Genomic DNA, 14096 nt, shown 5'->3' with positions numbered 1-14096 from the left:
ATTAGGCACTGTCTTTAGTTTGTCCTTATGCGAGGGAACATTTATGCGCATGCGCGGGAGCGCGCGCACGCGACCGGGAGCACGCGTCGTCATCAGCGTGCGTGCAACCAGTGTTGATATGAGGAACGCAACACTGTCTTTAGAGCAGGGCGATAGACCACCAGCCCTGATTCCAAACTCTAAGCATAACCGACTTCGAAAGAGAGCCTAAGCATAACCAGTTCGAAACAAGGCGGACATTGGACAATAATAAAATGTTCAATCAATCAATCAATCCAATAAGACCAACACACACCATTGTGGGGGGGTTTATATAACAATCCCATTCTCTTGTAACAATAACACACGCTCACTTAAAACAGCGCACCTCCGAGCTGCTTCAATAGAAAGTAGGTTCGTGGCTGCCACAGGCTTGCCCCAGTGAGAGGATTCTACGGCGCTGCAGCTGGACCCTATTGGTATCGAGAGCAGCAGAACAGACAGGATCGCTCGATCTAGCCTACTGCTCTTCCAAGTGTGAATAAATAACGTGCTTGGATAACGTTTTTATTTTTTATTTATTTTGATCAAAATAGCCATATGGCTGAGGTTGAAGATATATTTCTCAGGGCAAAACACCGGATATTCAGCGGACTGACTGAAGGTAGCCAACGTTAGCTTCTTTAGCGAGATAGCTAACTTGCTAACTGCCTCTCTGTCAGCTGTCACCCCTGGCCCAGTGTGGTTACACGTTTGTTTACAACGCCAGCTAACGTTACAGGTTAAACCGGTTACTCCAAATAAGCACAGCTTGTCAGCGTTTGTTTCTAACTTAGGCATAACGTAACGTTACCAGCCCTTGCAAGCCCAGTTTCTTCGTCAAATGTATATACTCTCTTTTTTAGACTATTTTTGTATCACAAACAGTACTGTATTTGTAAATCTGGTATGACATAAATGGATAGATGTAGCAGTACTGTCTATCTGTATGTCATGTATGTCATATGTTATGATGAATTGAAAATGGGGGACCCTGATGTAAACAAGACGAAAGTCTTTCTCTGGTCTGCATCCCCTTAACAATTGTGTATATTGAGCTGTACTGTAATTGTACACATTCTGCAATCTGTTAATAAAATTGTCAATCAATCAATCAATCCTTGGTAGATCAGTTAAGTTAGCTAGCTACTAAGCTAATTCAACTAACGTTCATTTGCTCACGTTTACCAAATAGAAGTGTGTGTGATGGTCTGTCATATGGCCACGATGCTTGATTGATTGATTGATTGATTGATTGAACATTTTATTAACAGATTGCAGAATGGGTACAATCAATGTCACATGCTCTGCTGCTCAACACAGAAATAATGAGCCAGAAAACCTGTCATCCCCCAGCCTTCTTCTTTAGGTTCTGTGATGTGGGAAACTGGTTTAATGTACGAGACACTATTAGGTTGGAAGAGATGTGTCTGAATTGATACCCAAGCAGGATGTTAAGATATTCACCGCGTCAGTCTATTGAGCTAAGGATATAGCCTAATGTTACTAGTGTAACTGATTCCCGATCGACAACATTGGAGTTGACAACATTTCATTCAGGTAGATTAGACCGGCTGTTGTGAATCACTTGCACTTTGCCACCTTACAGTACTTGCCATCTTTGGGAGGGGGATGTTGGGGTTTGGCTGATAGGAGTGACACTGTTGCTACAGTTATGTGAACCTATGGCGCCTCAATATGGCATGGGATAGGAATAGGACGGATGCTGCCTTTTGAGTGGATGGGAGATTCCAGCAGGTGAGGTGAACATGGCTGGGTGGGTCAAATCCTAAAGTACCTAGATGGGTTGCCCAATTAAATTATAGGCCGCCGCCTATGTGTGTTAAAACACTGGTCTGGACCCATTTTCCCTGTTGGGAGACATTGACCAATACAAGGGTTAACCTGCTACAAGTTAAGCACCAAACCTGGGCTAATAGACCGTAGGGCTGGACGATTAATCAAGTTTAAATTTCAATTAAGATTTTGGCTTCCCACAAGACAGTCGAGATACAACGAGTATTGTGTCGCATGCCGCGTTGCTCTCATGTGTCTTGTCTTGTGAGTGCAGCGCACCCTTCCTTCACAGCGGTAAGCTCCGCCCCTTCCCTCAAGCCCAAACGGTAGTACCAGCTCGTGTCGGCATGTTTCTCCAGTTATTTTGAAATGTCTTTGGTAACTTGTAGAAGATGACAGAAAGGCAGCTTTTAGCTCAAGAAGGTAATACAAATTCAGTCGCCGTCATATATGATGTTCTCAAATCAACGTGTAATCGTGTTTAATAATAATAGTCGTGATTTCAATATCAATCAAAATAATCGTGATCATGATTTTTGCCATAATCGAGCAGCAGCCCTACTAGACAGATGAAGCTTACCGTTAGCCAGCCCAGTAGAAATCCACTTCAATATGTTATTATTTGCTGTGAGAACAAGCCCCATGCACTTTCATCTTCAATTACGATTAGTATTGTTTTGAGCGTGCCATCTGCCACCTCGGAAATCCCTGTGATTTATGTTTGAAGTTGTGCTCGCCCAGTGCAGCCACACAAAGCTGCCACCTCTTATCTTCTGTCACAGGGGGCTTTGGCGGCTCTTCTTCAAGTAACCCTTTTAACCCCGTTCAAATTTCTTTTATAATTTTCTTTCAAGTTTGCCAGGAAAATAGTTCACACACACACACATGCGACTCCAGAGAGAGACTGTGCTGTAAAGTTTGTTTAGTATAACAAAAAGCTTGCAGGGTTCTGTCAGAGACCATGTTGGAGGAGCTCTACGAAAGCTTTACAAATGAGGTCTCACCTGGCGGCTACAAAAAAGATGCTCCTCTGCAGAGGCAGGACTAGTATTTTGTGTGTGTGTGTGTGTGTGCGTGTGTGTGTGTGTGTGTGTATGTGTGTGTGTGTGTGTGTGCGCGTGTGCACACTTTTGAATGCATTCCTCAAAGGGAGGTTTGCCTAATCTGTATACTGAGGGCAGTATTGCTAGGTGATGATTTACACAAACACTTGCGAGCTTGGACAGAATTCAGAAAGTATTCCGCTGAGCTTCAGGAGCTCATGGCACACAGACGCAACTTCGGATTTCTGAAAGGGACGGAACTCCAGAGTCCAATCGGATTGACAGATTACTGTACCGTTGATCGCCGGGATAACATTGGGCTTTAAAATTCGCCTTGAATGTATTAAGTTTGCTTTGGCTTGATCAAAGAACTCCGGTGGGCTTTTTATCTGCTTCGTAGTCGTTAGTGGAGAGATGAGAGCTGGGGGAGACGGACTGAAGCGCTGTGAAGGAATCTGATTTAAAGAGAAAATGCTGATGTTTACTACAGAAGCAGAAACTGTTAAACTGTTGTTGTAGCGTTCTCCCATTATACTATCTATGATAATGGTGGTGAGGGGATCACTGTTAAAGCTTTTGCTCATTCAGGTACCAGGAGTTGGATTCTATAGCTTTTTCCATTCTATGCCCAAGTTTCACCGGAGGACAGAATTACCATAAACTAATTTGGGGAGAGATACACTAGGAGCATGTTAAAGAAGACATATTTGAGTCCTTTTCAACAAGTTAATGGTCTTTGAGGTCCCTTAACCTCTTAACTGGCGCCCCCAAAAGTGGCACTTTTTTTTACTTGAACTTGAGGACTGCATACTTTTTTTGCAAACCAAAATACTATACTTTATACTTATAACACATGCATGAGCCTGGTCTCTTTTGAAAGATAACATTCTGAAGTGTCTGATACAATAAAGAGAATCCACTTTTAGTGTTAATGAAATAGAGTAACCAGGGCACGAAATAAACTTTTTGACTCACCGGCCAGTGGCGGGTAGATGGGAAAAATCTACCCGCCAAGCATATTTCTTACCAGCCAAAAAAAACGCATTTTTGTGTCACATATATATATAAAACAAATCTGTAAATTTCAAGTAGATAGGGTATTATGTTGAAGAATACACTTAAATAAGAGGCCAGAGTAAAATTTTAAGCAAATTATTTTAATATATTTATTGATGATTGATTAATCAATACATGTCAATTCAATCTTAAACTTAAATTGTAACCTACTGTTAAACATCATCAGACTCCTCACTCTACCCTCTTTGCAGGATTTAACAGAACATAATAAAATGTGAAGGTTTTATAAACCTAACTTAAACCTCCTCAATCATGTCCTCATCAGAGTCCTCTGGTTTTCTTTTTGACTTTGACTGTGAGAAAATAATAATCACACACAAAGGGATAATGGCTTATAGCAGACTTAATGATTTTAGAATATTTCAGATAATGAAATGAAATAGTCATCAACTATCCAGTTAGTATTTATAGTGTAACGTTTGGCTTTAAATCATATTGCACGTAGAGAGAGAGAGAGAGCCCCCGTCTGAGCAATAGTATGCAGCCTCGTATGGGTTCTGCGGTCCTGCAGCTGGATGCATCTCCGTCTGAGTCGCGTAGTTGATGATGTCACACACACTAGACTAGGATGTCAACAGAACACACGGAGCCTGGATGCATGAAGCGATATAAAGAAACCAATAGCCAATAAATGTGAAGTTATCTTTGAACCCCTGATAATATAACCCCTTTCCTCACTAATGGAACTGGTTTTGTGGACTCACTGACGGTGCTTTGAGCGTTTCCATTAATTAGCTTAGCTTAGTCAGCTCATGGTCTGTCTGTGTCTATAATGAAATGATAGGAAAAGCTCTGCGAAACGTTCTTTTGTTAGGTGGTCCCGCTCTCGCTGCCGCGGTGGGTTTTCTTTTTAGTGGTCGGCTTACTCTTTCCATAGTTCCACATTATTTGTAACCCATTTAAAGTTATTAAGCTAACGTTAGCTCCCTACAGTGCAAGCAGGCGCCACGGGCAGTCAGGACAGAAGAGTAGTGGATGTGACATCGGTAAACAAGCCACAAATTAGGCCTGTCATAAGACCAAAACACACTGCAGTTTTAATTATTTTACATGACTATTTTGTGACCCGCCACATGGCGGACAGACCTCTCAGTGGCACTCGCCAAACCTAAAATCTGGTCGCCAATGGCGGGTGGCGGGCTCTAATTTCGGGCCCTGAGAGTAACATAGGTCTGAACTTGAGTTGTAGAAAAACGTTGTCTGTAGTAGTTGCAATATCCAAAAGTATAAGTTGGTATGGCTGAAAAAACACCCTGGGTCCATAGCCGGAAGTCTTGTGTAGTACATGTCCAAATTTCAAATCCGTTCAGAAATGAGTGATATAGAGTGATTCTGGTCAAATGTGAGAGAAAAAAAAGGTCTGCAGGTTTCCATTTTCTCATACACTCCAATGCATTCAGCAAATTCTTTACTTCCTGTTTCCGCTTGTGACCTTTCACCTAGATTCCTGATTCGCTCATCCCCACATGGTATATCATTGGAAAGCCACACTCATTGGTTATAACCCTGTCCAATAATTTTAGAGATCGCCAAATGATTGACGGAGCTAGAGCATTGGGAGTGGTATTCGAAAGAATTTAAAGTCTGCTAAAGACTTTGGCGCACGCCTCACATATCGGCATGTAACTCGAGAACCGCCAAACGTATTCTCGACAATCGACAGGCAACAAATATGTAGAAACAAACTCTTTTTTACATGTTGGACTAGAAATAGTGTCTGTCAAATGAGCCATACTATTGTCTCCATAGCTATAATATAGAATATACAATAGCTCCACAAAGATCGTGAAATATCGCGAAAATGGTAATGAAAATCTGGTGCTAGACAGTGAAGGATGGGGGAAGCTTATGACCCTCAATGTGTTAAGCACTAGGGGTGGGGGGGATTGATACAGCATAGTATTGCGATATTTTGCGTGCTGATATTGTATTGATGCACAGACACCAAGTATCAATCTTTATCTTTATTTATTATTTGCGCGACAATCCCATTTCGCTGCAATAAAAAACGATTGAAGAAGAGGGGGAGCTCCCGTAGCTCACCGCATATCTCTGCGCTATTTCTGCGTCGGGGAAAACCGTGCTCGTCACGGATCTGGGGTACACGAGTTCGATTCCCGGACCCGCCGTATTTTCTCAGTGTCTTCCCCTGCTCTACATCCCATTTCAACCTGTTTCTGTCGGTCATGCTTGACCAGAAAAGCGATAAACGCTAAAAAATTAAGTTTAAAAAAAAAAAAAAAAAACGATTGAAGTGAGGGAAACATACTTTAACCCTTTCACTGCCACACTACCAAATGGTTAACCCTTTCACTGTGACAATACAGAAGGTTAACCCTTTCACTGCCACATGACAGCAGGTTAACCCTTTCACTACCACACGGTCTGTAGTGTGATAGTAAAGGGTTAACCTTCTGTAGTGTGGTAGTGAAAGGGTTAAACAAACATTATCTTATTAGAAAAATAAAAAATAAAATCTGCCGCTGAACTGCCCATGAGAAAGGCACTTAACCCCCAACTGCTCCAGTGGAGTTGCTCAGTGGCCAACGGTGTCAGACTGTGGTTGTACTGGGCAGCTCCCAGGTGTAAATGGAACTGTGTGAATGTGAAGCAGGGCGTTCCTGAAAAAGAGCATCTGTGCTCAGCGAACCTACCCTGGGTAAATAAAGGTAAAAAAAAAAAGATAAAACATGTTGAATATATATTTTTATTGCAGACGATGTTGACCGCGTTTTCCATCGGGGACATAATTTGCAGTTGAGAAAATATATCGCAGAATCGCAAAACTATAAAAAAAAACTGATATTGATAATATTGTACTGTGGCGCCTCTGGTGATTCCCATCCCAACGGAAGACACCGATCAGCCAGAAGCCCTGCTGTGTGTGAGCAGCGGGGATGCTGTGTGTGTACGTGCGTGCGCGTGCGAGAACATACTGGGTGACAGTGATGCACTCAGCTAGTTGTGAGATTCTCCCGAAACAAAGACGAGTGATGCAGAAAGCTTGTTGTTCTTGCCGCTCACCCTTAACACCGTGCCGCCGTCACATCTGTCCACCAGCAGGCGACAAGAGGACCCTATTTGCATATCGCTGTACTCTCTCTCTCTCTCTCACGTCCTCCCCGCCACCGTGACTTCCATCGGCCTCGCGCTTCCCCTTCCCCTCCGCAAAAAGCCACTGTCTCTCCTTTCTTTAATGAATATTTGAGAGTGATTAGGTTGCGGGGGCCTCGTCTGTTATGTAACATCTGGATTATGTAAAGCACTTGTTCTCCGCCACGCACGCACCGACCAACATGTATTCTTTTGTTAATTATTTAGCCCCGGCGTGTTGAGGAGGAAAAGCTCGGAAGGCATCGACTTAAAGGCATTACATCCGTGCCCCCTCCCTGTTCGCTAAACCCCAAAGCCGATCGCTCGGTACCACGGCTCTCTTTTTAAGTACACTTATTTTTCTCTTTTTCTAAGTGCCGCGCCTGGGGTAGAATAATGCATACCTAATTGATTCCAAGAGTGAATGTAAGGCGTCGGCGCAAGACTGTCACAACAGACCAAGTAATGCTTAATGATCACCGCGGCTTTAGTAAGTCATTTTGTGGATCGGTCCGCTCCTCTATTTCTCCTCCCTCGTACTAAATAGAGGCGGGTCGGGGGAACTTTGAAAACAAGCGGTAAACTCCCCGGGGCTTATCTCTCCCTGTCCAGATGCCGAGCGGGAGTGGAAGGGTCCGTTCTGCTTCATCCAGGCCGCGGACCCCCAGCTGGGGCTGATGAAGGCCTGGAGGGAGGGCGACTGCGTGGGAGGAGGGGACGAGTGGACCGAGGAGGTCCAGCTGACCCGGCGCGCCGTGGACGCCGTCAACCGGCTGGAGCCCAGGCCCCGGTTCATGGTGCTCTGCGGGGACCTGGTCCACGCCATGCCAGGTAACACGCACCACCACACCTGAAACCCTGTCAGAGGAGAAGCGGAGCGGAATAGAGACACCGGCGGGAGAGCGGGGGCCGAGGGGACACGAGAGACACGCCACGGTGACTTAACTGCGAGTTCTCATCAAAGCAGCGAACGCGCGCTGCGTTCAAAGCGCTGAACACACTTGCCTGACAAACCTGGGCGTTATGAAAATACGGGGCAATTTAAATAAGCCTCATGCGGTTAGTTGACTTTCCCAGGCTTTGAAAATCCTATTTGATCTGCGTTCGTTTTGCATCCCACTGGAAATGCATTGTGCCGGGGCTGCGGATGCCTTTTTCCGTGCCGCGGGTTTTACCCCTCGCTCTCCTTTTAACCGTCTCCTTTTAACCCCGGCGCTTCGGTCCCAAAACGTGTTTAACGCGTCGTCCTCCGCTATCTGCTCCGACACGCGAGCCTGAGCAATTTGGAATGGGTTTTGGAAATAGGCACGCGACGTGACCCGAGACTAATTCGGACATGACGGCGATCACCCGTGTGTGCCCCGAGGCGAGAATGGATTATTTATGACCCAAAGGCGCCGGTAAACCACCTGAGCCCCGGCAGAGGTGACAATGATGACGACCGTAAAAATCAATGCCCCCAAGGTATCAAAGACAATAAAGGGGGGAGGGTCGTCATGGGAAACATAAACAGTGATTCAGTGTGACCATAAGAAGCTTACATATTAACCCTGACGCTGGTGGAGTCATTTTGTTATACTACACAAAGACCTTCCACAGGTGGTGTAGGTGTACTGTTGTACGTCTTGAGGCAGTGGGTGATTAGATTAGATTAGATAAAAATGAGGGATGCTCGATATTGGCTTTTTTACCGATACCGATATTCCGATATTGTCCAACTCTTAATTTCCGATACGATACCGATACCGATATCAACCGATACCGATATATGCAGGGTTTCCCCCCAAAAAAACTGAATAATTTTAGGTAACTAATAATTTCACTGGATGCATTCAAAAGGCTTTCTAAATGTAAGCATTATCTGTGCAAAATATGATCATTAAAAAAGTTAAAATTAACATTACATATCTCTTGTTGTTGAATTAAACCAACATGCATACTTTTGACAATAAATAAAATAAGAATTGGTTCTTACTTGCTTGCCTGGGTAAATAAAGGTTAAATAAATGTAAAAAAAAAAAAAAAAAAAAAATTTAACCGATACCGATATTTTCCGATATCACATTTTACTGCCGATATCGGCCGATAATATCGGACATCCCTATTAAAAATGTATTGTCATTAGACAGCACAAGTACAGTACAACGGAAATAAGTTTGACATCCAACCAGAGTGCAAATGTAGCAACAGCAGTATACAATGTACAGGTGAGTAAACTGGGTATGAAATATACAAATGCTAATCAGATGTATGTACAGAGTTGTAGTATTAATATGTACAGTGATACAGGTGTAAAGACAGTATGGTAGTAGTCATACTGGCCAGTAGCGTAACCAGTAAGAGTAGGATATGTAAAGATATAGATATAGTATCTACAGATATGTAAAAGAACTATGTGCAGGTATGTACATAGTATGGGGCGACAGTGGCTCAGGAGGTAGAGCAGTCGTCTGGCAATCCGGAGGTTCCCGGTTCGATTCCCGCTCCTCCCGGGCAGCGTGTCGATGTGTCCTTGAGCAAGACACTTAACCCCTAATTGCTCCCGATGAGCAGGATGGCACCTTGCATGGTTGCCTCCGCCATCGGTGTGTGAATGTGTGAGTGAATGCGTGAGTGAACGGGTAAAATGTGAGTAACAAATTGTAAAGCGCTTTGGATAAAAGCGCTATATAAAAAAAGCAGCCATTTACCATTTACCATGTACAGACAGATGTGGATAGATAGATATGTAAGTCATTCTGTAGATCGGTCTACTCCTCTATTTCTCCTCCCTCGTACTAAATAGAGGGGTCTAAGTATAAGCAAGTATATAGAGGGGTTATATAGCTAGTCCAATATTGCCATGACGTTCCCTATTTCCCATTCCATTCGTATGTCTAGCACCCTGTCGAATTACACCCTCTGAGACGTACCAGAGAGAAAAATCCACCCAGCCTCTCTTGATATCCATCCGTCTTTAAAGGGAATGGAATATGTCTGTAATATAATCATTAATGTATTCATGGTGCCCCTCTGAGGTTGTTCCTAATCTAATTAACGCGCGCAGGGAAGAACATTAGCTTTGGGATGGTTAGGTTACAGAATATTCCTCCGTTCACAGGAGTAGGGTTAGAATATTAGTGCTTCTCCGATTACCTAGTCAAGGGTTTGTGTAAACAGCGGGCTTCCCCATGATGCCATCTGATATTTATCTATAAAAATTACCGGCATCTTATTAGCTATTATTATGCACAGGTTCAGATCCTGTATGTATTAATGAGTGATTTTAGACGCACTGTTCAGATACTACTGTGAATAGTTAAGCTGCCGCACTTGTTACAAAGGAATCTTAAGCACGGAATAATTTAACACTGCCGTTTGTAAACAAAGGAATGCCCCACGACGGCATGCGATGTTTATCTACGAAAAAGCACCTGAATAATACCTCCGAGCTATTTGAACAAAGTGCGAGATGTACTGTAGATTTGGGAATGGTTCGACTGCAGAAGGGGAATATAACTCCTCCTTGATATTATTACTTGAGCTTGTAAAACAAGGGGCCATATGCTATCTCCAAGAGCAACAGGTGATTGTTTATCTATACCAGTGAAAGATCCCCCCCACTCCAGGCTCAGTTCTCGGCGCACGTTGAGGCGTTGAAGCGACGGACTTCTCTAATCAGCCACGACCGCCTCCGACTTGCGGGCAGGTTCACACGGGCGCTTTGTTCCACACCTGTATTTCTCGTCGAGCGAAGGGATATTTCCACTGGTGAAAATCAAAGGCGTTTATAACCCGGGCCCCCCCCCCCGCTGAATCACTTCCACCACTTGAGGAATTAAAGAAATCATAACAGCAGAGAGACCGCCTCCCAGCCGAGGGCCCGCGTGGGTGCGTGTGCTCGAGAGGCATTAGCAGCAGCCAGACGCCTCCGGTGAAGGTAATGTAATGAGTGACTGTGTGGACGCGGTGCGCGAATCGCTCCACGTCCAGCTGCCTAAACTTGATAACGGGGGGGGGGGGGGGGGGGGGGGGGGAGCGGGCGGACCGGGCTCACCGCGGAGACCGTGTTCGGCGCAAGGGGAGCTAGCGTGACAATTAGGGAGCTAGCATGCGGCACCCCCCCCCCCCCCCCAGGCCTCGAGGAATGGATACGGGGAGAGGAGTCAGCAGGCGAGCCTGGCTCTCTCTCTCGCTCTCCGCCTCGGCCTGTCCTCCCGCGTGTCCTGTTGTTGACGTGCCTGGTTATTGGACCGCCCCGCCATCCTGGGTTCATTTTTCTCTGGTTATATAACATGTTGTTGGGATGTTTGTGGAGCTAAGCAGCTGGATGTATGCGGCTCCTATGGCCTCCTGTTGTTAAAGCACGACCCCGAGCAACAGAACCCTCTGAACCCTCTGCCATCCCCCTCCTCTCGCATGTTTACCATGTTGGCCTTGGGTCACGCTCAGCTCAAGGCATCAAAGCGTGGCTATCTGTTGAGAGTTCCGGCCTGAAGAAGCGTGTGAGTTGATGGACCTCCTGCTGATGCACTTTGCCCTTATCAGTGCGGCGCTGTGGTATCGGCATGTCCTTCCGGTCGGATGCAGCGAGGGGCTCAGGGCCCCGTTCTCATTAGATCATCAGATATAGAAAAAAAGTTTCCCATTCTTTTCAATGGGGGCGATTTCCTGGAGCTCCGGAAGCCCCTGCGGTGGTCAATCTGTCGATTGGATGCTGAAGACGCGGTGGTCAATCTGTCGATTGGATGCTGAAGACGCTTGGAAGTCGCCCGCGAGAAGAGGACATTTTCCTGTTTACCCAGCATTCTAGCTGTGTACTGTAGCATCTAGTTGTGTAGCATTCTAGCGTATAGTATTCTAGTTGTGTAGCATTCTTGTTGTGTAGCATTCTAGTTGTGTAGCATTCTAGTTGTGTAGCATTCTAGCTGTATAGTATTCTAGTTGTGTAGCATTCTTGTTGTGTAGCATTCTAGCTGTATAGTATTCTAGTTGTGTAGCATTCTTGTTGTGTAGCATTCTAGCTGTATAGTATTCTAGTTGTGTAGCATTCTAGCTGTATAGTATTCTAGTTGTGTAGCATTCTAGTTGTGTAGCATTCAAGCTGTATAGTATTCTAGTTGTGTAGCATTCTAGTTGTGTAGTATTCTAGTTGTGTAGCATTCTAGTTGTGTAGCATTCTAGTTGTGTAGCATTCTAGTTGTGTAGTATTCTAGCTGTATAGTATTCTAGTTGTGTAGTATTCTAGTTGTGTAGTATTCTAGTTGTGTAGTATTCTAGCTGTATAATATTCTAGTTGTGTAGTATTCTAGTTGTGTAGTATTCTAGTTGTGTATTCTAGTTGTGTAGCATTCTAGTTGTGTATTCTAGCTGTATAATATTCTAGTTGTGTAGTATTCTAGTTGTGTAGTATTCTAGTTGTGTATTCTAGTTGTGTAGTATTCTAGTTGTGTAGCATTCTAGCTGTGTAGCATTCTAGCTTTCAAGATTCAAGAGTTTTATTCATCACATACATACCAGGGCATACAGTGAAATGCGGTGCGTTGTGTGGTATTCTAGCTCTGTATTTTTGTACAGTAATGTGACCAGCAACGGTAAAGATGGAAGAGAGACAGTGATGATCTATCCAGAGCCGCGCACAGTCCCGCCACAAAGGAGTACAAGGACTTGCACGTCAGCGTGCAGCGGCTTGGCGTTGTATTGGTCTGTAAGTTGGGATTTCTGGTTAGTGTTTCTACTTTTTGGAGTGTAACGTTCTATTGTGTTTTCACTAGGGCTGTCAGTTTATCGCATTAATTAGATTAATTAATTACACAGCAAATTATCGCGTTATGAAAAATAACTAAAAATTAATTACAAAAGAAAAAGCTTTTTTTTTTTTTTTTTTTTTTTTAGAATTTTTTTGTATCTTATTCATTCCATGATAATGTAGAATACAGATTTACAGACTTTTTTTTAATATGGTCCATTTGCATGTTCTTGGTATCTGATTCTAGGGACATCTATGAATCTCAGGGAATGTATTCCCAGTGTCAGAAATACTGTGGGCTAGATCCACAAAGAATGGATTGCACGGTGCAAGTTGCACCCTTACTTACAATTCATTATGAATTGAAAATGGGGGACCCTGATGTAAACAAGACGAAAGTCTTTCTCTGGTCTGCATCCCCTTAACAATTGTGTGTATTGAGCCGTACTGTATTGTACCCATTCTGCAATCTGTTAATAACATTTTCATTCAATCAATCAATCTGTGCGGTGATTGATTGAATGAACATTTTATTTTGAGTCAATTTTAATGAACCAAATGAGAATATCAATACATTTTTTTTTATCTTTGACTGTGAATAACACCATGCTCAAATTGACCAGACCTGAAAAATCTAAGCAAATTAATAGATGGAAGATGATTAAACAGAAGGTTTTGTACTATATACAGTACTGCATTCTGCCATCTGGACACATGCAATTGGAAATATGATTATAGAAAATAGAATTTCAGGCATAAAATGGTTATGCGATTAAAATGCGATTAATTAGATTAATTAATTACAAATCCTGTAATTAATTAGATACATTTTTGTAATCGCCTGACAGCACTAGTTTTCACACGTACCATCTAGTGGCACAACCTCACCAACGTACCGCCCTGTGGCGAGATGCCACGTTGTCCGATCGAATGGTAAACGGATTGCATTTATATAGCAGCTTTTATCCAAAGCGCTTTACAACTTATGCCTCACATTCACCCATTCACTCACACATTCACACACTGGCGGCAGAGGCAACCACGCAAGGTGCCAACCTGCCCACCGGGAACAGTTAGGGGTTAAGCGTCTTGCTCAAGTATCTGGAATCGAACCGGGAACCTTCAGATTACCAGACGACCACCTTCCATCTCTAAAGGAACGAATGGAGGAAGCTGCAATTACTTTGCTAAAAGAGATTATGAGCCCCTCCCACCCACTACATGACCTTCTCCCTCCAACCAGACCACAATGCACTGGGAGGCAAATGAGCAAAACAGCGCCACTGTGCATAATTTGTATTTATTTTTTCTTCTCTTTTTTTGTGTATTTCAGACTTTTC

At 43.8% G+C, this 14096-nt stretch overlaps 1 protein-coding gene across 1 annotated transcript in view; it reads left to right on the top strand.

The window, feature by feature from the left end:
* The first annotated feature begins 476 nt into the window (after positions 1 to 476).
* The window catches only part of cpped1 (calcineurin-like phosphoesterase domain containing 1), a 105511-nt gene continuing 91891 nt past the window's right edge, over positions 477 to 14096 (top strand). The window contains 2 exon segments of the mRNA XM_084323809.1: positions 477 to 643; positions 7641 to 7859. Of these exon segments, the coding sequence (XP_084179935.1) occupies positions 580 to 643; positions 7641 to 7859 (283 nt within the window). The 5' untranslated portion in view covers positions 477 to 579.

This window comes from Notolepis coatsorum (assembly GCF_963971535.1).
Source record: "Notolepis coatsorum genome assembly, chromosome: 10".
Lineage (NCBI taxonomy): Eukaryota > Metazoa > Chordata > Actinopteri > Aulopiformes > Paralepididae > Notolepis > Notolepis coatsorum.
Note: the sequence above shows the minus strand (reverse complement) of the source record. Positions and strands in the feature narration are given on the sequence as shown.